The 27323-nt window shown below is 35.6% G+C and overlaps 1 protein-coding gene across 50 annotated transcripts in view; it reads right to left on the bottom strand.

Moving 5' to 3' along the window:
• LOC148954075 (uncharacterized) overlaps positions 1–27323 on the bottom strand; it is a 200544-nt gene that overhangs the window by 148712 nt on the left and 24509 nt on the right. The window contains exons 5-6 of one of the 50 annotated variants that reach the window (XM_089085869.1): positions 7712–7889; positions 4700–4818 (exon numbers count right to left, since the gene is read on the bottom strand). The exons of 42 other annotated variants lie outside the window; for them this stretch is intronic. In XM_089085869.1, coding sequence (XP_088941995.1) covers positions 7714–7889 — 176 coding nt within the window. In that variant the 3' untranslated portion in view covers positions 4700–4818; positions 7712–7713. 7 more of the 50 variants (XR_016141477.1, XM_089085852.1, XM_089085841.1 and 4 more) reach the window with 7 other exon arrangements.

Here is a 27323-nt window from a genome sequence, read left to right as displayed (position 1 = left end):
TTATCAGTCATCTTAGAAAATCGGGAGAGGGGTCATTTAAACATAAATTCAAAATCCTTGTCGCCCTTATAAGGGAAAGAGATTCCACCACAAAAAGAATTCGATATTTACCATAATTTGCCTCAAAGAAATAATTTTAGCCGGAGCTGAGCCAACATGCTATTGATAAAAAAAAATTCTGAGATAGCGAATCTGTTTAGAACCATCCAAAACCTATTTAGGTAAATGTATTTGGGTGTATCCCATTTGAGCGCTTTCCCATTTGAGCGCCATGGCGCGCAAATGGGAATTTCCCATTTGCGCGCCGTATTTTAATTAGTTCAGTTGTGTCCCATTTGAGCGCCCGATAAAATTTTGCGTATGTTAGGTGATATAGCTAGGTGATCAGGAAAATTTTTCGCAAATCATATTATTGACTTACGAATAAAGTAAACACACCACTCGATGCCTTTTTAGGCTCTTTCCAAATATAATAATCATTTTTGTCGGAAATGAATTTTACCCCCCCCCCTATGTATACCAATCCAGGGTATATATTTGCACATTAGGGGGGTGGGGGTAAATTTTAAACTTACCTCCCATTAACATCAGAAATAAAATTTACCCCCCCCCCTCCTGTGCAAAAATATACCCGGAATTGGTCTATATAGGGGTGGGGGTAAAATTCATATCAGAAAAAATGATTATTCTATTTGGAAAGAGCATAAAAAGGTATCGAGTGGTATGTTTACTTTATTCTTATGTCAATAATATCAACTGCGAAAAATTTACCGACGGGTCTTCATGTCTGTTTTCCTCATACAGTATATAGCGGTGGATACCGCATAATGCATAAGTACCTGTATATACCTTTAGTAGTAAATATATATGGTATACATAAATACTATATATATTTACTTAGTTTATAATACTATAAATGGAAGTTATTTTCACAACCATTGACCCAATAAAATCCTCAGTTTTGTTCGTTGTCTTCGTGGCAATAAATATTTCTACAGGTCAATGTGGCAGCAAACCACGCTTCATCCACCGCAAAATCACAATTTTGGGTTTGGCGCTCAAATGGTACTCCGTGGCGCTCAAATGGGAACAAAAGTCCATGGCGCTCAAATGGAACAAAATTCCGTGGCGCTCAAATGGGAAAGCGCTCAAATGGGAACACCCCATGTATTTGTTCGTTACAGTTTTGATGTAACCTATATGCAGCATTGATAAAAGGTACACAGCACTGGAAAGGTGGGAGGGGGGGGGTTGTTAAACACCAAATTTAGAAGAATGATCAGCTGATTTTTTCTGTGCGGGAGGTGACATTTAAAGCCTAAAAACTTGCAATTTACACCCGGCTTCCCAACTTTTTATGAGGGGTACTTCAGATCAATATCTGATCCTTCCTTCGGTAGGATGTATAGATGCAAAGAGGTTGACACTTACCCCGCTATCTTTATCCTAGAAAAGTATGTGAAAATAAAATATCCTCGTGACTACCTAAAAAAGTAAGGGGTCGTCTCCCCAACATTTAAACCAAGACCCAGTGCCATACAAAATTTAAAACCCAGATCAGAATAACTATTGCTGGCAATTCAGACACCTGACATAAAAAAAAAGGTTAAGCCAACTGAAACGCACTTCGTGATGGTCTGAGATGGTTCCTAAGTCCTAAGGTCTTCATTGTAGGTATCGGGAATCTTGGCAAGTCATTCCTCCTAAAATTTATTAATCTCATAAAATAGTATTCAGAAAAAAAAATCTCGAAGCATTTTTTTAATATTCGAAGCTAATCGTTTCTTTTTCACAACTTTTTCTATATTAATCAAAGTGATAAAGAGTTTATTATTAAGTTGGTTTCAATAATTACAATGCCCGACAAAAACCGCAAAAATAGGGTCAAATGGACCTGTTACGCAAAAAGAAACCAAGGTAAATCCGATTAAATCACTTAAGAAAGTGGAGGAAACATCTGACGATACATAACCAAGGGCTAAGGCCGTTTCCAGGGTGTTACGGGGGTTTGACCCCCCCCCCAAAAAAAATAATAATATTAGACTCGTAACAAAAATACATTCAAACGAATTCTTGACGCGTTTTTCAGGTTTTTTTTAATAACCCCCTCCCCCGAAACATACTTGATACAGCCAAGACCATAGCATAAGTGTCTCCGTCAACTGAGGGGACTAATTGGAGTAAGTAAAGGGGGTTATGGGGAGCACACAAAAGCAAGTACTTTACAATTTAAATGTAATCCTTAAAGTCTTCCCAATTTCTTTTATGACTCAATTTAATATGACTATAGACATAATATCGCCTCGCAAATCGCTTAGAACAGAGGGGACAAGAAAAAATTTTCTCTGCATAACAGTTGAACTGAAGATGTCGCAGGAGATTTCGTTTGTGCTGATAAGTAACATTGCATTTCCAGCAGACCCACTGACCTGAAATGAAAACATGGATGTTGATAGAATCGTTGTACCAGAGGCCTCAAGTCCATAATTACCAACGTAGGGGAAGGGGGAGGACAATTCTATACCTTAAGGGACTTTGAGCAAAAGCAAGAATCCAGGACTATAACCAATCAACCAAGTCCAGAAAACGGATAGCTTCGAAGCACCAGCTCCAGAAGTAAAGTGACAAAAGTTTGATCACTTATTTTCGGTTACTATTTTTGCCGCGATTGTAGCAAAAGATTTCCCGAAATTATTTCATTAAGAAACGCAATAATTTTCGGTTCCATTTAATCGGGAAAACAAAATTCACACTTTCTGATGATGATTATTAAATCTGAATATCTCTATATCTGGCACAAAACGAGACGTTTAATAGTTTTTCTAAGATGTCCTGAAAAGTAGTTGATCTTCGTCTGAAAAGTAGGAGTTGAGCTTTCTGTCGTTTACCAGATCTCTTATCTGAGCTATACAAGTTATGGCAAGGCCATCTAATCAATTCTAAATAGCTTGGCCACACAAACTAAAAAAGTTTATAATCGACGAGATAGGGTGATCCTTTAAGATACTGGATCGCCTTAAGCTTCCCGTTAGAGATTCACTTTTTCAATTATAGGAATTACACGTCAAGAGATACATGCCACTGGGATCTCCTTTATGGTTGAGTCTGGCATAACGAAAACAAGGTCAGGGTCGTTGGCTCTGACAAAGCTGCAGAGTCTAAGTTTTTGACGGTGGATGTAGCCACAAAGATGTGGCAACACAAAATATCATCTGAAGAAACAATGAGCAGAAGACGTCTCACTCCTCATGACTTCTAAAAGACTCACAAGTGATTGATCGAAAAAGAAAACAAAATATCTACCAGCTCGATACCCTGAAATGTCTAAATTATGAATGCAAGAAACTATTATAAAGGGTATTTCAAACGTTGTTTATGCTCTCAGATTGTACAAAATTTGATATTTACTTTCTCAAAAACTCTTGGCTAAATTCCTTATAATATGGCCCTGCAGCAGAAAGTAAGTAGCATACATAACGATTGGAGGATATTTTTTTTTATAAAATCGTTTATTTAAACTATTTTTCTAAGAGACAACATTCAGATCCCAAAAATAAGACGATTTATAAAATGTGATACGTCTCATGTAAAAAAGCAGCTTTCCTCCTTGATTTTTCACGCAATAATCGGAATTCGTAAAATCGCCAAGCTGAAAGAACGAACTACTTGTCTTATACTGGTTTTCCCTTTTCTTCTTTTTTGGTAATCTACGTTTTTGGATCACCTTCCCATAATATATGATCCTTATTATCCACAAAACAAACTTCAAGTTGAGGCAGCCTCGAACAAGGTTCATTGGGCCTCAACAATACTCAAATTGGCCCCTTTAATATCATAATGCTTACCTCTGCGGTATTTTTCAGTCCCAACAAAATATTTGTAGTTACTTAGGAATCAAGTCTTATTTATTTCAACGGTTCGATCTCAGCTAAGCGTAAGCAAGCACATGATGCAAATGGAACGATGTATATTTATACCAACATCTCGACATAAGAAAGACGAATTAAGATAAGGAACTTCTATTCACAAACAAGTACAGTAGTACTAACATAAATTTCACCGCGAGACCGTGCTATGTGACACGAAGGACGTCAAACTAATGTTTACCAAGCTCCATTGTAACATCTCAGAAGGAATAGCAGCATGGTGTTCCATGATCCAGGAAAAGAGGTCCCCAAGGCCCTATATTGAGATGCCGTACACTTTTACGCACCAAAGAAAAAGTTCAGCAGGTTGACGTCAGGATAACGTGAAGGTCAAGATCATATCCTGTCTAGCATCTTGATTCATGCGTGAAAGTGTGATTTTTATATATATTTTTTTTAAACCAATGTTTCATATAATTTATATTTGTGAATGAGTTTCTTGATTACTTCGTATGTACACTGAATATTTTTCACTAAAGGAACAGGCAATAGATTCGACTTCAAATTTACTCCAAGAACTTTGAACTTTCCCGTAAGAATTAGTAGCACGTCACGACTTAAAGCACTGTTTAACTAAGTAGGAATAGGCAAAACACATTTATGGCACAATTAATCACTAATCCAGCTATTATATATCGTCATTGACTTTGACCAGCGTTAAGAATATAAAAATGATGCTGATTCTGTACATGTCGGTACACGTGGTCACGCCTAACAAAGGGCTTAGTGCATATAGGACAAACAAAGTGCATTCCTTTATGTAAACTTTCCACGTGTCTATCCATATTATCCTTCCGAGTGAACTGTTTTGAACAAATTTCACAGACAAAACTCCTTTCCGTCATAGAATCCTTTTGCCTGACCAATACAGAAATTGGATCTATTTTCGAACCTGAAAACAAAAACTATTTGAAATGTCTCACTGTCCATGACAAGCCAGGCCACAAATAAAGAATCAATTAAGCTTTTAACTCTGGGTTAGGCAACTATGTATGAGTGTACACGGGGGGGGGGGGCATTAATTTCAAAACAGCAATGTAGGCGAACCACCAGACAAAAAACGATAGAAAACCTGGGCGAGATAGCAAAACACAGTACGTTCCAGTGGGCGAGCCTTTTGATTCCATGTGTATATGCTTTCGGTAACTATTCCGGATTATAATTACCAAATAGAATAATAATTTAATAGAGGAAAATGGGCAATTTCACCAAAACTAGACTTTTTATTTACACATTATTTTGTAACTTGGAAACCTGTTGCGTAGACAATTGCTGTTATTATGTTGTTTCGCTTAAACTAAATTTAGTAATCCCTACATAAATCAACGCCGGAAGTCGTCTTTTACGATTTTAATGTAGTTCAGGACACCGGTAAAGAAACAAGTTTTTTTTCTATTGCTTTTTCTAGAGTCCTTAGCGTATCTGTTGCTGTACTTCCAGAAATTACTTAACACCTTCCGTTTTTATTTTCACATGAACAAAAATTTTACTTTTCCAATCGTTTAATTATGTGTTTGTTTATATTTGTATTAAATAAAATCTATCTACGTATCAATGAAATGATCCTTGATATTCAAGGATCAGATTCTTGATATTCAAGGACTAATGTAAGTGAGTTTCGGTCCAGACTTCCGAAAAACTTTCATGACACTGTTTTAACATTAATGGTAGTTTTCTACTTATTAACAGGGTTTCCATAACCCAAAGGTTTTTTTTTACTCATTTTGGTTATTTATTTTCTATCTAGTGTACTCTAAATCAAACAACTTATATTTGAAATTTCTAACCGATATACTTATATATTTCGTCAATTTATTTTGGAAATCTAAGAATTGGGTTGATGGCTACAACAAGAACAGTCAAATGAAGACAGGAGTCAAGTGCATTTGCCGGTACTGTTGAATTATCTGTAACACATGCGCGATATGTACAGCGAACATTCCAAAGAAACTAGTCAAACAGGTTTCTTTCAACTGACAATTCCTATACTGAGGATTGCAAACAGTGATTTATGACTGCGTTTAAAATATTTAAACTTTTTTTTTGTGGTTTAGGGGCAAAAAAAGGTACCTAGGTTAGGTTAGGTTACGTATTTAATATATGCTATGCTTTACCCCCACCCCCCTGATGTCCAAATATATAACCGAAATTTGTTTCTAAATTATTATATTTTAATCCTATTTATTTCATTAGCATTAACCAAACTTCACTTGTCGTGCGTTTTACAGATAATACAACAGTACCCATTTGCCTTTAGTTTTTTTTAGATTATTAACTTTGAACGATTTAGTTAAGGAATTTTTTACTTAGGCCTGCAGCGGCCCGCTTTGAAAGATTCTCCTATGTCGTAAGTCATTTCAAGGTGGAATGAATCTTAAACGAGCGGCAAATCTAAACCTTCTTTTCCTACTAAAACCATAGAAGTGTTTAAGACTGTAGCAATTTCCAAGAAGCTGGACTGTCTACCACATCTGGAATGATAAATATGTTTCAATTCACGTTCTTTTTTTCTTTTTTTTTTCTTTTAGAAGACAGTTTATGTGTTTAGTCAATTCGTTTCGAGCCACAATTTTATTCACTGAAATATAACCAATTTCAAAGACATCAAAATAAATGTTTGTTGTAGTAATTAAGAAAAGAAAATATAAGTAAAAAAAACAACAAAAAAACAACAACTGAACAGTGTAGCTTTTAAAATATCCTGAAAATGCAGGATCATTAATGTAAAAAAAATTAGTGTATTTTTTATTTAACTGCTGCTGGTAGCTGAGATTTGAACAAGCTATTAATCTATAAACTCCATACAAGAACCTATAGCCTTCAACATATTAAGTCAATAGGTTAGACGGAAATAATATCTTCAACGAACAGCTAAAAGCTGCGACTTAAGATTCTAGTGTGAAATCATATGACTTGAACATGTTACTATCCCAAATAATCCACTACAATCATTTACAATCTGACCCCCACTGATGTTTAACTCCTAAGTGAGCCCATTTCGTTAGATCAAGTCTGTAGCAGCATATCTTACAGAAAACATCACACTGCTTTCCGAGTTCTTAAAAACTATCCATTAAGAAGATGTTGCGCTTAAGAAAACCTTCGAGCAGAGCTAATCGTCTGTTCTAAATGTCACTCCTTAGCCACCAAGCGGCGTTTTCGCGCCTGTCTTGTAAAAAACACGGCATCGAATATTGATTTTTGTATTCTATCTTGATATCGTCTCTAGAAACTAACGACTCGCATTTCTTTATCTGACGGGTTTTTTTGAAGAAGGTCAAACAAAGAAGCAAGTTTTGAAAACACTACTAATGCATTATTCCGTCAAAGCAATACAAAACATTTGCTCAGAAATTTGGTTATGGCAGGATTCAGTCTAATTACTAGTTGTATCGTTCGCTTGTCAATGCCGAACCTTCCTGGTTGCTTGAGTGTCGCAAGCTCACCATAAACAAAATTATAAATTTTATGTGCGTATCGCTGAGAAGTTTTACAGAAATTCTCTCCCATAACTGAGAAACAGTACCCACAATTTTATGTTAAGTTTTGCTAATTTCCTCCAGCAAATACTGACAAAGCTCATTTCATGAATCTTCATGTCTTCATTTCACTGAAAACACGTATCAATTGACTCGGACAAAAGATTACGGTCAATTATTTTCCCTTTGTGAAATTTGATAAGTTAACTATTCTTAATTGACTACTGACCAATCACAATGGAGTTGGAGACTTGCCATAATTACCAACTTGAGTTAAAGAAATCTCAAATAATGTCACTCACTGACCTTCAAAGTTTATGAACTTGCCGCAAGTGAATATTTAATGAAGCATTTCGAGTAAATTTTCCACCACACATAGGACACGTAAAATTCCGTTTCCCGCCACATTCAAGACGTAGGTGGCGCTTTAAGGAGCTCAAAAGAGAATACCGCTTCTGACAGTTTCCACAGAAGTAAGAACAACCTAAAACAACGAAGATGTCTTTAAGATTTTAGCTTATAGATGCGGGCAAAGACTGGAGTATTCACGAAAAATCAACAAACCATCAATGCAGGGTGTAATGAAGTAGATCGTAACCCCTTAGATTTCAAAATCGTGCAAGAATATCAACAGGTCCAACTTGCTATATTAGAGCGTAACAAAGGGCCAGAAAATTAGCCCATAGGGCTAAAGAGTGACATTATTCTTGGTTTTTGGGCTAAAGAGTGACATTATTTTTGGTTTCTGAGTAACGTGAACGTTTACTTACTCCAACAATCTTATATCTGTATCAAATGTTCGAGTTAAACAGCAATTTGGGATATATTTATAGTTGGTTAGACTTCACCGAGATAGACTATGCATATACTTTATGATTTGAAAAAGGAAAAAAAGAACAGGGACAGGTAAATAATTAAAAAGTACTGATATAGAGCCCCGTACATAAGGGGTATCTTGACTATATATCTTTTTTACCAATTCCAATATCACACATCCTCTGGTTACGGTTAATATTGATAGCAAGCTGGCAATCAATAAACACTAAAAGGCACTCAATGCCTTAACTTGACAAAACCCTGTTCCGAATATAAATACAAACCAACACAAAGCAGCCAAAATGCCATACTCTCTGGTGGGAAATAGTGAAATAACAACTCTGCTTATTTCAGCTTTAAAATACAACCAGTCTAGATTATAATAAATTTTCGAGGAAAACAACGGAAAAAAACTTGTTTCAACATAACTTATTATTTCTGGCCCAATAAACAATTTGACCAATACACTTCAAATACTGATCTTCAAAACATTTACTTACCACTAGCTAAATCTCCAGAGAAATACTGTGTGAAAAAAAAGCTGCCAATTCCATTTATAGATGACCTAGCAGCATGATCAATATAGTAATTTTAATGAAAAAATTAATCTTATCAAAACGTTAATCTTTTTTTTTCTATCTCTTTTTTTCAATTTCGACTGTTTCCCGTTCATTTTTCTCCTTGCTAATATCATTCTCGATTTTGTCGTCTTTTTCAAGGGATTTCTTCTACTGTTTTTATGAACGATGGCCGCCAGACTTCCACGGCTCAATAGCTTTACCAATTCTATCAAGATATTTTAAAGATAAAAACTTGAATTATATAGATGACACCTGATAAAAACCTACTAAAAATATGTAGTAACCAATTTCGACAAAATGTGAATCATAAAGGAATTATTCAAACCGAAACGGAAAACTTGAAAGAGGGGGGGGAGTAATCGACAACCCTCTTAGTACTATCAGAAAATGTTTCGAAGCGAACTTGCTATAAAGTGAACCTGAATCGTATGTTCAAGGTTTCTATACTGCAACCTCCTTTTTGGCTAGTGTAGTTTCTTTGATTCCAAGCCAAATTCAGCATCCAACATGGATTTAAGTCACTGATTTTGAAAACAATTTCGCGTATCTTTACCTTGATTTTATAGCAAAATTATCTATCACAGTTGTAATACAGCTCAGCTCATAGCAAGTTTTTTTTAATTCCCATTGATATTTTAAAAACTGGCTGGTAAGTTGCAGTTATAGAACTGAAAAAGAAGGACACCCTCGCGTTCCCTAATAAGAATAACGAAAAAAAGTACTTCTCTAATAAATACTACACACTCGAGAATTTGTGATGCGGACAAACTAGTCAAGCAACTTCTGTGAACAGGCAATTGCTTTGGCTGGCTAGGTAAACAGGGGTTTCTCACTCCGTGAACAATACATAAACTTTAGTTTTAAGGTGTTGAGGGAAAAAAAGGTACCTAGGTTGGGCTAGGTTACGTATTTAACATAATGCGCACTGGGTGGCCTCCCTTTTTATAATTCTTTGAGGTAGTTTTCATAATTTTGTTTACTAAAGTGTTATATTTTCATCATATTTTGTTTTATTTCATCAGCATTAACCAAACTTCACTTCTCGAGTGTGTAGTATATTATAGAAAAGTACCCAAAATAAAACCTAGGCTTAAACCAGAGTATAAAGACAATAATATAATCAACAGTTTATTTTCAATCAAAACTTTGAACAAAATCTTTGGGCACAGAAGAGACTAGTAGTGAAAACCGACTAAAAATGGCACACTTGGACTAGAAATCAAATTTTTAGAAAAAGAAGAAACAAACAGAAAGATTCTAACATACTTCAACAAGCCTCACTAACCTCCTTTAATTAAGGATACCAAATTGCAAGATTATTTCACCCGTGAGCATCATAAATTATTAGGATTTCTCAAATAAAACTTCAAAATTAAAGCAATATCTGTTTTTATATCTAACAGTTCTAGAAAACAATCTTTGTTTCTTGTGGTCGAAATACTTTCTCAATTTAACATTCTCAACAAAGAAACAAAATCAGACAGTCTGACTTCGAAACACCAAGGGAGAGGCAAAGTCACAAATATTCAGAATATTGGGAGAAGAAATCAAATATAAAAAATATCACCGACAAGCAGTCATATTGCCAGTTTTCGTATTTACATTTATTTTTCACAATGGGCCCAGAACGGTCATTGCAGCAATGTACATTGAATCCAGAATGACTGCTGCAATATTCAGGCATCGAAAATAAAGCCATTAATATATACTTTTTTTGATGAGGTAAGCAACGTGGAATTGAAATTATTTTAAGTAATCCTATAATTTGAAAATCATGTTCCGGATCAACCAGGGCACATAAACAGAGGCTTAGAAAAAAAAATTAAGTGATAAAGGAACCAAAATCATCCGAGTAAGATTGTATTCCGAGTTACAAAATGGGTGATTTTTTAGGTGGACAAAATATATGAGCAAGTATAATTGTGAACAAAATTACTTGTTCCCCTTAAACTCTCTTGTTCAGAAAGAAGTTATGAAGACTTAAGTCTACAATGTTTAGAACATGAATATCAAGATGATAAAACATGTTGAGCAACAAATACAATTGAGAATACAAAAAAAAGAAAATACAATTTAAAATATAGTGAAGGTCAGTTTTTCTTGTGACACCAACATACATGTACTCAAATGAGGGTTTAACCTTACTTAATTGCCCAGCCTCGAGGAAAAACACCAAACAACTATTTGCCAGAATCAAGGAACTTAAAGACGTTTATCAATGAAGAAAACGCCATAAAAAATTCAGTAGGAAAGTACTTCTATTTCAAACAGGGATATAGATTTGTAGACAACAGGACCTGGACGAAAGGCTTGAGACTGGAGACAGGGGGTATGGTGAGGGGGGTGAGTCGGGCCTAGTCCAGAAACTACATATACAGCAACCAAAATGCGGCAAATCAAAAGCGATTGCCATATTATAACTTTATGCCGCAAGCTGTGTGTAAGACAAGAAAAATATATATTTATTTTAAACCCTTAACTGAATCTTAAAATTTAAAAGCAGCATTATAAAATTAAGTGAATGATCAATCCAATAGTTCAAGGGGCTGGATAGCCACCTCAATGTAACAGAAAATGGGACGAAAACACATTTTGACTAACCGCAGCCAAACTTTCGGCAATTAATTTTTCTTCTCCACTAAAATTACTGTTGCACTTTAGCACATATAACAAGAAATTGTCATCTTCATTATTCCTGTTGTACTTCCTGTTTGAAATAACCTGGATGACCGTGAAACATTCTCAAATGACGGACAAGGTCATGGTTATAGGTGAAGGACTTGGGGCAAAGGAAGCACGTGAAGGATTTCTTACCCCCGCACTCGTACCTTATATGCCTTTTGAGATTTGTTGGTAGGGTGTACGACCGAGAACAGTTGAGACAACTATACCTCTTCTCCACACCTGAAATAGCAGAGAAGAGGCATCAGTAAGGGTATCGTGTCTCTCATTCCAAACAAAGCCAAAACGGGCAAACAAACAAAATACAACAAAATGGGACGTCTCCTCTTTTCAAGTCATACTTATACTAATCCAAGAAGCTTTCCAGCTAGTGCTTGACGAACTCTGAGCTGATTAATTTGGCCCCCGTCCATATGTTTTATCAAAAGTATCTCTTTGATTTTACGAACTAGTGGTATAAGCTATGGAACCAAAAATGACAATAATTACTTAACAGTATTCAATTATTTCCTCACGCCCGATGTAATCAATCAAACTAAACTCTTTTATACCGTCTCCTCCAAAAGATCATGTGCGGCGTAGTAGCGAGGAGGGGCCCTTTTGACGAATATCGGTAACCTCAATACCTCCCCCCATGTATGTTTGAATGTATATAAATAGAACATTTATTAAATATCAGATTTTGAAACATTTATATAAGCCAGGTTATTTGATCCACCATCATTTGTTTGTTTTTACCCAAGCTGTTTGGTAAGCATTAAATAATTGCTTGATTTATTCTTGACGCATGTGATATATTATAACGTTTGCAGAAATATGCATTTTACAGTTTTTAACTGTATGAGGAAGGTATTCAAAATTCAAAAGCGGGAGAAATAACCATACAGCATGGGGCATTAATAGGCTGAATTCAGGAATACTTTACTTGGGACCGCAAAAGCTGGTTTGCTAGAGTAATTCATGCAACTGTAGCTTGAACTTACAAAAGGAAAACGAATATCCAAATGCAAAGTAAAATATATCTTATGGTGCCTGTGGCTTTTAAAAATAATGAAAACAAGCATAAGAAGAGAGGAAATATTCTAATTTTGCTTTAGAGATTAGTTGACAAGTCAAACATATGTTAGGCCATTAAACGAAACTCGCGACACCTTCAATTGGAGCTGTAATTATTTATCATATATCCAGAAGTTAGGAACAACAATATAAAAAGGCGCTGTCAATAAAGAGCAATAGATATTTAAAACTAGACCCTGATGCAATCGAGACAAAAAGCAATCATTAAAATATCGCCTCGAAAAACTAACGAAAAGCCATTACAATAAGCAAGATACTGTATGTATGATAAAGAAAAAACAAGATGAAGCAAAATTAGCAAAAGCAAGGATAGACTTCAGGTTTATTCGACATTAGTGCCACATGAAAGTTGAAAAATATGGACATATTAACATAAAAATACCCTCACACATAAACCACAACTTTTCCATTATTAAACCGACGCTAATATCAAAAGTTCAACCCAACTATAAACCAGCCAACAATTGTAAACCATTAACTAACCAAAATCTAACCATTTTTAAACCTGCTCTAAAAGTTTTAAACCATGAATTTTCTTAACATGCTTGATAACATCAAATTTATGGGAGAATCGTTTCCCACAAACAGGGCAGATGAAAGATTTGATGCCGCCGCATTCGAAACGCAGGTGACGCTTCAGACTGTTTCGCAGGACATAAAAACGGTCACATTTGGGGCAGTGGTACCTCATTTCCGAACCTGCAAGGAAGAGATACTGACTACATTTCGGAAATGTTTCCATTTTCATTTTGTCTTGTTTATTCGCTAATCGACATGCCATGCAACTGACCATGCACACCACAAACCAAAACGTCAATAGCTGTTAATTCCACAACACAAAGCAGTCACACATGTGTCAGTGGAAACCTCATTACTTTACTAAGTCCAGAGTCAAAACCTGGAAAAAATGCATAGCGTATCACGCAAGCAGTCCTGTGGCCCAAGAAAGCTCCTATGTGTCCACTGGCTGCATGTCAGCTAGTGAAAACCTTAAGCGTGATCATATATCAATATCATTCAATAACCAAGATGCTGTACTCCCATTATTTTCGAATTTCAAAAGGCCGTGCCTTCAATCGATTGGCTGAAAAAATAGACTGTTCTGACAGGCTTGAGTATCCTCATCGAACATGATTCCGTGTCACGCTGAAGGGCTGTCCCTTTCATACTCCGCTAACACCTTCGAATATTATGAACACCAAACAGCACCGTGTCATTTGTTTACCAAACTCAATGAGTCATTTCTTTAGGAGTGGGAAAAACTTTGAAAATGGCTTCACCACACAAGGCAAGAAAATGTATTTGTATGTAATGTATTGTACATGATATCAAGGTGCCATCACGAGATTTAACTCATCTCAGGTTTCTTAAGGTAATTGTTACCGGCATTTGTAGTCTAGTTAACACAAGGTCTTTATGCCCCAGAATGTTACTCGATTCGTCCAAATTACATGTTGATATATATGATTATTAATTTATAAATAGTATTTGACACTGAGGCGATCCATCGATAAAAATATGCATTTAGTCAGTTAGGTCGATTCTGGACAATTGAATAAACATCGTTTAACCATGAAACACAAAATTGAACGGTTTATAGAGATAGTTCATATTTCGATCACAGTTCGTTGTAACGAACTGTAAGTAAGGAGCAACCCGGCTCAATAATAACAGAAACTCTAAAAAACGGAATTTGGATACCAATAGATACATCAAAAGATTCGGATTTTCATGTTGATTTCATTATATACAAGTTTCGTCAAATTTCCGTCAAAAGTTACGAGCCTGAGACAATTAGCCTTATTTTCGAAAAAAGGGGGAACATTCCCTAAAGGTCAAGAATATTAATGAAAATCACACCATCACATTCAGCGTATCAGAGAAACCTACGGTAGAGATTTTAAGCTCATATCTGCAAAATGTGAAATTTTGTATTTTTTGCCAGAAGAAAGAACACGGATGCGTGTTCTCTTGTTTTTGTTTTTTTTTCCAGGGGTGATCGTATCGACCCATTGGTCCTAGAATATTGCGAGGGCTCATTCGAACGGAAATTAGAAGTTTTAATGCCCTATTAAGTGACCCAAAAATTGGAGGGCAAATAGGCCCCTTCCGACCCTCTTTTTTTCCCGCCACCCGATTAAAATTATGCCATTTTGTTTAGCATAGTAGAAAAATCTAATAACTATATCTTTGAGGATGACTGAATCCCCCCCAATCCCCGGGGGAAGGGCTGCAAGTTATGAACTTTGCACCATTGTTTACATATACTATTGGTTATTGGGAAGTATACAGACGTTTTCAGGGGGATTTTTCTGGCGAGGGCGGGGGTTACATGGGAGGATCTTTCTATGGAGGAAAATTTCATGGGGGAAGAGAATTTTCTATGAAGGGGTGCTGAATTTCCAAGCATTATTTAAAAAAGATCAGAAAAAATTAAAAAGTTTTTCAACTGAAAGTAAGGAGCAACATTAAAACTTAAACGAACAGAAATTATTACGTATATAAGGGGGTTCGCCCCCTAGTCCAATACCTCGCTCTTTACGCTTAAGTTTTTTTTTTGTACTTTCAAAAGAGCTATTTATTATAAATAAACGGCCTTTGTGATTCAGCGGTCATTCTTAAAGAATTTAAATAAAATTCTAACTTTAGCGTAAAGAGCGAGGTATTGACTAGGGGCGAACCCCCTCATTTACGTAACAATTTCTGTTCGTTTTAAGTTTTAGTGTTGCTCCGTACTTTCAGTTGAAAAAGCTTGGTTTTCTATTTAATTATTAACAGAAATGACACTCTTCCCGAAGTGCTTAGATTATTTTTGATGGTCTATGGAAAAAAAGAAATAGCCGACACAAAGAACTTGAGAATCAAAGTAGTGATAAGAATTATGATAATGTGCTTGATTTTATTTAGTGCCGGCTATGAAAACCACCAAAAATTGTAATTCTATGACTTTTAAGAACTAGTTTTCAACACATTTAGTTCTGAAAACAATATACCATAATGTAATATGCTCGACAACGAGGTATTGTAATCAATACGTACCGACTAGCTACCCAATTATTCACGATTGAAGCTTGTTTTTTTTTTTAAAGCAAACTCAGCTCAACAACTTATTATGCAACCATGGTGCATAAATTTATTTGTCTTGAAGACAAAATAAAACTCAATAAGAATCCCAAGTAGAAAAAAAGCGGTTCCCATCTGTGGAAACTTTAGCTGGCTGACAAAAACGGGGGGGGGGGAGGTCCAAATCATCAAAACTTACTGAACTTGAATAACTTTTCTAGAATAAATGGGAACATAGTCAGTTATAACAAAGCATTAAGAGTCCATTTCCATGCTTTTCAAGTAATACTAGGGGATTCCAAGGGATTTAAGCTTTATGGCTCTAAAGATTCACTTAGCTTCTTAGGCTACTTTTATGCAGGATTTAAAAGAAAGTAATGAAGGATTTATCACTCAATAGTTTCAGAATTTTTTTTTACGATTCTGAGCCTCCATCACTCACTATTCAACCAAAAATATTTCTGAAAAATTGTGAATGTTAGAAAATACCTTATCGGGTCCGTTGATTTTGGGATTATCAACATAAGCACGCAAAACATATGGACGAAAGAAAAATTATGATTGTATATTCGAGTTTAGGATAATCAGTCCGAATAGAACAAACTTGTTTAGCATTTGGTCTAAATGGTCAGTTTTAACCTTTAATCTTATTAAAGCTACTAATATGTACCCGGTATTTTATAGTATGAAAGGTATTGAGTTCTTTTTTCTTTTTTTTTCACAAATACATAACTTCGGACCTTAAGAGGTTATATTTCTTATGGTAAGGAAATTTGGAGATGCCTAAGCTAGTGGAACAACAATTCAGTGTCTTAATGATTCTTAAAGTAAGAAAATTAGGAGATCACTCAGTTAGTGGAATATAAACTCAAAGTTTCAATTCTGGGAAAGAAAACTAAGATAAGACAAAAAAACATGAACTAAAATAAAATATTTGCATTGTGAAAATCCAAGCATTACTAAGGAAATATCATAACTTGCTAACGAAATCTTGACAAATCTACAGGTTTTTAACATTAAAGAAGGACTGGTCGCAAAGATGTTTTATTCATTCTATCAAGAGATATACACAACGTGCTCACAAATAAAACATACATAACATTGCATAAGCACAAACACTAGGTCCGACAGACGATACATTTCGCTTGGCTGTTCAAATCACAGCCAATCATTCACCCAACGGTTCTTCAACACGGCACATGATAGTAAATTTGAAAGGACCACAAAAAAATCTACAGTTAATATAACTATTTCATTTCATATGTTTATGCCTAAAATGTTTCACCATAACGTGGCGATAAGAGAACATTTTTGGGCATAAGGGAGCTAAGCATTTCAATAATTTCTTTCCGCCGCACTCATATTTCTGATGACGTTTCAACGTATGTTCATATTGGTATGATCTTGGGCAATTAGGACATGAATGCCTCTTGCTACCTGAAATACATTTATACAGTTAAAATTTGGTCAGCCAAAATCGAAACACAATGTATATATTTTTTTTTTTACAAGACGGCTTTAGATAAATTCTCAGTCGTTAATTTTGTGTTCAAACATCATGAGTATCATCATTATATCTAATCTACAAGCTTCTAACTTGAATTGCTCAAAGTTGTTTTACTCAATGTGTTCTGATTTCGGACGACCATATTTAAACTAATACTACCATATTGAAATTAATATTAGATAACTTTGGCTTTCATTAAGACCCCGTCCGACCAAGTCATTTATAAAATACCAGGAGTAAAATGATCTCACGAGCTTCATAAATATATTTCAGAGTTAGTCAGTCATGAGGAGCTTCGTAAAGCTTAGTGACGCATCAACTCAAAACAAAATTTTTTTGCTGCCATTTTAGTCTTTTACATATGTATGTAGCATTCCTAGAGTTTAAAGTAGACGCCATTATGGATGGCCAAATTTCGTTAAAACGATTAAAAAGTAAGGATTTCTTAGGATGAAAAAACGTCTTTCCTTGTGATCGTCATGTGGAATAAATATAGCTACTGCTCCTCCCACGACCCTGAAATGTAAATGGCTTCAACATAACGTACAGCAAAATTTTTCGACTGTAACCCAGTCACAACCACAGTTTATATAATTATCCAGTATGATCTTTCCCTATCTCACCCATTATAAAAACCCGGACCGAGGTGCGAGTGCTCCAGAGAACGTTTTTGCAGATATAAACATAAGCGGCATTAGATCTTTCCACGGGTAGACAAAGAATAATCACCTACGGAACAAGTACTGACAAAACCATTGGGCCGGCTCAACCAATAAGTGGACAATAAGTGGGAGGAGCTTTTTGTTCGCACCGAGAATGAAGAGCCAGAAATCATCTGCGGTAAACTTACTGGATAATGTTATAAACTGTGGTCACAACCAAGGGAGACTAATTTGGGACATTTTCGACTTACTAAGAATCTGACCTAACAAGAATTGGTTCAATAATATTTAGCTATATCTTGTTATATTCATCGTCATCACTTAGATTACAGTCGGTTCTGTACATCTATATTAAGGAACTAAGTTTACAAGATAACAGTCATTTTTCCATATCTTAAACTAAATATTGAGTATCTAAATTTATTCTTCAACGACGGTGCAACTAAAACAGACGTCCCTCTTATAAAGCTAAAATTCGGACTTCCCTTCTGATGGATATAAGGTTATAATATTAATAGTTATGAAAGATAAATTAACTCGATGATTTATTTATTAGGACAATTATTTATTTTGCTTGAATTAATTTTTCAAAACATGATAAATAAAATAAATATGGTAAGTGGACAAGTAACAGCACAAGATCAGCAGTAGGTCAAAGCCAAGAGCTGGGGTCATTTATACTCATCCACTTGTTCATCTACACTTGTAACATTAAAATTATCTTGATAGATCTTCAAAAGTCGACATTCATTTCAGAACCGACAAAACAAGTATTTACGCTTGTAATGTGTCAGCAGATGATGACGATGAGAAAACATTTTGGGGCACAGAGTCTAAACATATCAAAAATTTCTTCCCATCGCATTCATATTTCTGATGACGTTTCAACGTTTGTTCATTTTAATAGAACCTTGGGCAATTAGGACATAAATATCTCTTGATACCTGAAACAACGTCTTGATAAATATCTCTTGATACCTGAAACAACGTCACCAGTTAAAATATTGCATCGGACTCCTAGCAACAATTGAAATTTCAGCAAGATAAGAATTAATTTATAAGATAAATATATTACAATCCGGGGGTAGATTATCCGACTCCCTTGGTTGATAATAGCCCAATAATAAATATACAATTTTATTTTGTCCAACATATGATATACGAATGTTGTTGTTTTTTTTCTTGTCTGGCTCCTATCTTTTCTCTATAGGATAAGAAAAACTAAGGAAATATAGTAAATTTGGATCAAGACAGGATTTCCGAATCATTTCTTAGATCTAACGATCTGTAGGGCTTCACAACGATTTGTTTCATTTAAATATTTTATGACTTTACTCTGGGGTTAGAGGCTTTACTCAAATAAATACATAGAAATATACAAAGGTAAGCACTAAATCAAAATTATATAAAATAATCCACGTCACAATTGAGAATCACAATCCGTCACACGCCCAATTGTTCATTTTCACAATAATATAATAATTAATCAAAAAGATCACCGGAATAGTCAATAAATAGTCTCGACTTCGTAGATTTTTAAGTGTTTACACCTGTAGTGTTTAACCATATCATGGCGATAAGAGAACATTTTGGGACATAAAGGATCTAAACATTTCAATACTTTCTTCCCACCACATTCGTATCTCCGATGACGCGTCAACGTACGTGCATATTGGTATGACCTTGGACAATTAGGACATTTATATCTCGTGCTACCTGAAACACAGTACTACAGTTAGAATTTGGCGATAATTTCATGAAACTGCTAAGAAGCGAATATCCACAAGACTTACTTTTGTGGAAAAACTAAGTGCTGAAAATCCTCATTAGTTCGACGATAATTCAAAAGGCATCCCCAGTCCTTTGTTCAGTTTTTTTTTCAAAACTTGCATTCATGACACAATCCTTCACATTAATCAATTTATGTTTACTTGGCTAATCTATTTCTTCTAATTTCATTGTTTTTTAAGTTTGTGCTTCCCTCTAGAATGTGCCACATCCCCTTCCATTCGCTGTTGACAAAAAAGGGCTTTGACAACAATAAAAAAGGCTAAAACATTTACTTTTGTAAAATGTATTTAGTGTAATTTGACACCTTATCGAGTTACAGCATCCACATTGTGTTTCGGTTAACAAACACCGACGTTTAAGCTGCACGGTATGTCAAACTTTACTTGTGCAACGTTTTTTGTGGTACTTACTAAGGATAAGAATTTACAAACTGGGTAAGATGCAGCCATGGTTGCCACCATCCAGGATTAATCCCGGTTTTCCGGTTTTTTTTTGCGGTCTGGGATTTTTTTTTGTGCCCATGATTTTCGGGATTTTTTGCAAAAAAGAACAGGATTTATGGCTAAAAACCGGTACTTTTTTATTTAAGAGATTTTCAACGATTTTGGCTGATAAGTCTACTATTTTTTTTTCGGTACGGTATCACGAATATTCTGTTTTTGTTTGTTCTTTCAGAATTTGCGCTATTACAGTCGGGCGACACTTTTTTTCGTTCGGGATTTGACTTTTGAAAATTCGACTCCAATGTAACGACGAGCGGCGAATTAAAAAAAACATTCGCTTGAGTTCTTGACATCATTTTATGAGTTTCGAATGTATTCCGAAAGCTCGAGCAGCGGAAGCGATAAATACCATCGGAAAACTTGTTATGCTCAGTAGAGCTGAGTTCCAGTGTCTTTTTATTTCGGTGTTTTGCAGATGGAACTTCGCGAAAAATTAGTTTTATAAAGACATGTTCAAAGTATCTGCCATCACTTTGTCATTTTAATAGGTTTCAGTAGGTTTAAACAGTTTATGTTCATTATGTGTAGTCTTACGTCTTTGGTAACTAAGGGACTTAAATAAACTGGGTCAGAATATCGCTATTAGAGCATTCCCCTGATTTTTCAGACAATTCTAAACAGTTTCAAGCGCATTGCATTCCACTCAGTATTTAAGTTTCAAACTTAGAAGATCACAGATGAGTATCCAGATAAACGAAGAAAAATTGAAAATGCTTATCTAGATTACGTTCTTTAAGAAGACTTGGTGTTTATACTTGTGCTAACCGAGCATGGTTTGATTTGCTGAAGCTAATTTTTCAGTTTCTTGGAGTTGTCATTTGAGCTGTGATTACCGAAATGATTACTGAACCGCACCAATTAATATCTGAGAAACTAGTTATTTTTTAGTTGGTTTGCTTTACTTAGCACTTCTTACTAATAACTCGGTAGTAAGTTTTTCTGACTGTTGCTTTACAGTTTTCTCATGTTCCGGGATTTTTTCGAAATCTCGCGATTTTTTCGAAGAAAAATCGGGATTTTATTTTTGAGCTGGTAGCAACTCTGGCTGCAGTACATACGGCCAAGCTTGTCGATGGAAAAATCTTCAGTCTTAGTTGACAGAAAAAAGACTTTTCACCTCTCATAAGTTTACGTTTTTCGACGTACAAAGTACACTCAACTACAACATTTAATACAGAGTATATGGGTAAAATGTGGGTATAATATTCCTGACTAAGAATAAACATTTCACGATTTTTGAAATGGTTTAGATTCGAAAGAAAAAAGAATGTTCAGACGCCATTGGACTAACTGCAGCTTAAATACATTTTTTTACCCTGACTCAAGACGCTCGCTTTTCTGCTAAACATTTTGGGACATATTTGGTCATTTGACATTCAATTGAAAAAAAAAAGTTAAGGCACTCTTCTTTATAGGTTATTTTTATCTACAGAGAGCAAACACATATTCGCTTCACAAACCTTAATGTCAGAAAAATACCTAGCTGTTTGTAGCTTTCATTGAAATTAATTCCTTTCACTGAATTTTATGTCAGAATATCTCGATATAACGCATTTGAAAATGCATGAAAAAAAAAACTTTTACACGGATACCGTTCTACCTCTGGACATCGGCATACCTATACTATTTTCCCAGTTCAAGATTTTCCCTGGAATCCTGGCCATTCAACCTTGCTCTATGATGCATGTACTTTGTTGTTTGAATTCATTGCTGAGTTGTAAAATAGATCTACATACATGTAATATAGAAACTTAACTGACACTCATAGGATGAAGTCTTTGAATGAAGTGATTCGAAGAGTAGATATCTGGGAAGAGAAGTTTGCGACATATCTTGGCGACGGACAGGATTGTATCTAGAAGCACTTTCAAAAATTAACCCACAGTACACACTTCGTGGATATACAGAGATGGTTGAAGTGGAAGCTCTCAATAAAACACGGATAAGGAGTTTTCACCAGAATGTTACCCTCAGGGAGCTCAGCCTCCCGATAATTTCGAAGCTATCGTGGAAAAGCTTAATACATTCACAACTTAAGCAAGGCCAGCTTTCAAACATAGGATTTATACCAGAATCATAAGGCAAAAATTTAATATATCTAAAAATAAAATTTGATTGTAAAAATGATCAAGCTATTAAAGCACTTCTCACTGAAAAAACAATTCAAAAGAAAACTGGGGATCCTAATCAATAACAGGTCGCCTTGAAAGCCAAGCCAGTTCCCAGTGTCGGGATCGGAAATGTTTTTCCATATCGTGCCGATAAGAAAACATTTTTAAACAGTTTGGGGCTGGGCACTTCAATTCTTTCTTTCCGCCGCACTCGTGTTTCTGATGTCGTTTCAATGTGTGTACATATTTGTATGCTCTTGGACAACTAGGACATTTATACATCTTGTCACCTGAAACACAGTACGGCGGATTAGAAAGAATCTCAAAACGCCATCATAATTAACAATCTTGAACAAAAAAGCCTCTTTGTATTTGGATTTTTTTGCACGGGGCAACTTGTGGGCAACTTGTGTGCTAAAATGTCAGCATATATTTTCATGCTACTTCTGGAAAAACTTAATGCTTCTGGAAAAACTGTATGCACATTTACATATATGTACATTGGTCTAAGAACTTTTATCAGATGCAGAACAAATTTCTAAGTTTTATAGATCCTTCTTTATTAAAAGATGCAAAGAATTAAATTTTTTTTTTTTAATCCAGAAGGATCTTAGAACAAAATTACTCACCAGGTCGCCGCATAGTTAGAAGTTGTGCTCAACAAAATAATAATCCTTTTGTAAAAACCCTACCCAAGCAGCAGAGAAAATTCGCATCTACTTCTCTATTTCAAGCCATGGGTATGCACAATATTAGAAACGAAATTGAATATTATTAAGACTACTAATCGACCGTCGAAAATCAGAACGTATTCCTTGCAGAGAAAAGGTGTAAGCGAGATGTGGCGGTCGTTTTGCAGTTTATTTCACATCAACTACAATGGCCTAAGACCTGAATTAGCCTAATGTGCTCTGACCTTTTGACGACCGATTTCAGAGGGGGTTTTCCGGTGACGACTGATTTTTCCGCACATTTCAGATCTATGTGAAAATTATTTTTTATTTAGCATATCCATATTTGATATCGCTGAAAACAGGTCAGGCCGTTTACCGTCTATCAGACTTAAGGTTTATTAATATTGAGGCTTTATCAGCACTTATTTGAGCCAATAAGATTTCCATAGAATTATCTTTTTATCAGCCCCTGTCAATCGAAGATTTTATGAAATGATCGGCTCTAATTAGTACTGGCGAAATCTCGGTATTAGTAAAATCTCGTTGTGGAGGTCCTTTACGATATCAGGTAAGAGACGAGTCAGACAGCCTTTTGGACTTGAAGCTCCTTTCAATGATTTCTCGCGTTTCGCGCACCCAATTCTTGAATACACTTCCAATAGTGCATTCAACCAGATTAGTATTGAAATTCAAAGTGAGTATAGCAGATATAACGATATGCAAAGAGTGATGTTGCAAGTTTCGGAGGTGTTTTCGCTTGCACTCCCTATTTAATCTACCTGATATCCTATTAATTCTGAAAAATCCTGTTCCAAAGATCTAAAATCCTGCCAAAAAAAAACTATTTCATACTAGTTGAAGTTATTCACTACCAGAGTTGTCGCACAACTCTATACAAATCCATGGCATTTTTCTGTGGAAATGTTAGCCACAAAGGTAGGAAAAAAACAGTAGGGCAAATTTTGCAAGATTAACGCAGTCAGGGCAAGTTAACCCAGTCAGAAAAATTTTTAGAATTTGATTTATTTTTTTTAAAAGAGAAGAATGAAACAAATAGACATAACTAGCAAGAATCCTGACAGTATTCTTTTTTCTATCAATGATATTGACCACCGGATAAGTGGGAACACTAGTTTCTGGCTAAGATTCGGGTTTCAGGATTCAGATGATAAAACACGAGAAATATCTGTTTATGCTAAAACAAGTAACCATGGGACCTTAGAACTGCCCACCGTTACTCCCTATTCGGACATACAAAGATCACGGAAACAAAATCATCGAAGTATCGTTGAATACAGAAGCAAATGAAGAGCAAATAGCGAGAACACAATCTACACAAAGAAACATGTCTCTAATGAGCTCTAAGTAACAAGTTCTCTAATGTAAACCAGACCCTGGTGTGTGCGCCATTCATAGAATTTCTTAATAATATGAAATATTGAAGGATATGAATAAGGACACACATACACAGAGGATCCACGATCCCTTCACGCCTTCCATCGAGTGACGTGTGCTTTAATCAACCTTCAATCTTGACCAAAGCTAATCTAACATACTGCTTTTGATCAAAATGTTTGAGTCATTCAAACTTTCTATCAATTACCGTCAACGTTTGACTCAAGCGTCGAACAGTCAAGAGACGGTCTATCATGCTCGAGTCAATCGATTGACGGTAGCTTTTGATCAAAATGATTGACCTTGTAGGGCCTCCATACATTTTCAAAGGGAGGAGACGTTGGAAGGGGAATGAAGGGATCACAGACCTTTCAATAATACAGCTACGAAATTCTTGTAAGGTTTATTTCAAGAACATATAACATGTCCACCTTTCTATAAATAATGATTGCAGGGAAAGGAGACAGGGGATTCAAACACAGATCAAAGATCTTTTTTTGACCTTGATCTCAACAAGGTGTAACAAACCCACGTTGTCGTCAAGTAAAATTTCCTTGTATTACAAGTTATTTGCATAATTTTTAGCCCCTGCATAAGCATTAAGTCAGCACTATTGCGTTGACTATGAAATTATATTGTGCTTGATTTCAAGGAGATTTAAGGTTTACTGGAGCAACACCGAGTAAAAACGAATTCAACGGATTTTTACTAAACTACCGCCTATGAAAATAGTCTAAAGCTTTTAAAGAACCGACGTAGGTCGGTTTCAATTTACATTTAATTGCAGATGAAAATAATGTTAGGGCTAAATTTAGAAGCCTTTCAAATTAAACATTCATAACACAATGACACAATATTTTTTTGTACTGGTGCGTCATATGGTCGCTTTTATATAATAATGAGAGACGAAACCCGCCAGACTGGTTATTTCTCAATAGCAGTCTCTTGAAATAGAATGCAGAATAGTTTTCATTGCGTTTACAATATTTAAACTGTTGTTTTTTGGGGTTTAGGGGGGAGGTACCTAGGTTAGGTTACGTATTTAATATATGCTATGCTTTACACACCCCCCCTCCCTAATGTGCAAATATGTAGCCCAAATTTGTTTCTAAACTATTATATATTCATCCTATTTTATTTCATTAGCATTAACCAAACTTGACTTTTTAGAAGTGACCATACAATGCACCAGTACCTATTTTTTTCTATCTTCGAGGCGAGGAGCAAAGCCAGCCTTAAGGTTGAATGTGTTTTTATCAAGAGTTGTAGCGTTTTAAACCCAAAGTGATGTATTTAAAGTGATGTAAGTGCGTTTTAAATACCAGTGATGTATCATAGCGTTTCGCAAAGCCTAATCGCGCAATTTATCCAAGTAAGTTGGCTTGAACAAAAAAAGCGTGTTATGGGCAAAAAAAAATATAAATTAATTCAAATTCTATTCTAATATCTATTCTTGAGAATAAATTTTGGAAGAGGAGGCGAAAAATTCTAAGAAGCAAATCAAAAGGTTGCACACAATGTCGCTCAGCACATACGGGAAGAACTAAGACAAGGCTGGTGATTTGGGCAGGGAACGGGACACGGACTCGTAGGTACAAGAAACAACACCAGATGATGTTGGGGAGACATTGAACGCGTTCGACGGTGTGCAACCCCTTGTCAAAAACTAAAATGTAAAAATTGGGGGGAAACGTACCTCAAGTAAAATTTGCCAGTCATGTTTTTCCAGTTAATTTTTGAGATCCTCCATCTTATTTAAAATGCGCCGGAACGTTTGTGTTACTATTCTATAAACGCCGCAATTAAGAATTATAAGAATTCCCAACGAGACAGGCATGTGCAGATCCGCAAACCCGATCTCCATGAATTTTTACCAGGGTAATTTTACCAGTCACAGGCTTGATGATCACAGAGAAGGAAAATAATTTCCTATTTAAATTTTTTAACAAAAAGGACATTTGAACCCGTTAAGATTGACTTTCCTCTTGATCATAACTTTTATAATTCTATCAGCATAAGTCTACTACCTTTTTTGTATCTCTTTCTTTTTTTTTCCACTGTTTAACACAACACTCCCAAACAATAGGTAGGAAACGAGAGGGATACTTCACTTCATAATCGCAAAACATAATGAACTAATTACAATATTCTTTCGAATAGTAATATTAACATAATGAATTTAGGACTGATTCTAATAGACCGAACAAAATCAAACGCAACCGCAGTTTGGCTCAGACACGGACAAGTTAGGGTCAGAGAAGTGGAGAATGAATGGAGCGTAGCATCCGCCTCCGATATGAGTTACGTCCTTCCTTAAGGCCAGTCTCCATTTGGCAGATTCTGCCATCTTGCAGAAAAAGCAACGTCGAAGGTTTCAGTATCTGCAAATTCCCAATACGGAGCCGGAAAAAAAAAAGTTTCCATTGAAATAAAATTTGCAGATTGGCGATGCAGATTTGCAGAATATGCCAAATGGAGACTGGCTTTTAGTCAGATCAAATTACAGGGCTATTTGGCTTTAAAATTAGCCCAGAACTTGGGCCATTCTGCTTAAAAAGGGACTATTGAAGGCAAATTACGTGACCAACTTACCAGTGTTTCATTCCAAATTCACCATCCTGTGTTTAGTCAGCAGAAGCGGTAAAAACAAAATTCTGCGAAACTGAACACATTGCATAAACAAATAACTTATTTCTCACAGAATTAAAAGTTAACTTAATGAAAGGAGAACAATACTGAAGTATTCTTCTTCTTCAAAAAACTTGAATTGTAAATGGAACTGAAACTTCGGCCGATCTCCCAAAGAGCTCTGCTTCCATTTCAGAGGAACACAGATTTAAAACGACCCTCGAACGATAGTTCAAAGGGCCATAAGTCAATAGTTGTGACCTAATTTTCAACCTAACAAGACCTAACTAGATTCAACCAAAGGGAGAAAAAGATCCAGATGCAAGACAAGATTCGAACTGGATTCCTTGCGAAGGGAACCTAACGGCCCTAGGGGGAAACCTAAAAACCCCTAACTGAGAGTTCTTCCCCAAAGCAACAAAGAAATA

Source organism: Artemia sp. Qi Xiang Cuo, chromosome 3 (assembly GCF_049724085.1).
Source record: "Artemia sp. Qi Xiang Cuo chromosome 3, ASM4972408v1, whole genome shotgun sequence".
NCBI lineage: Eukaryota > Metazoa > Arthropoda > Branchiopoda > Anostraca > Artemiidae > Artemia > Artemia sp. Qi Xiang Cuo.
Note: the sequence above shows the minus strand (reverse complement) of the source record. Positions and strands in the feature narration are given on the sequence as shown.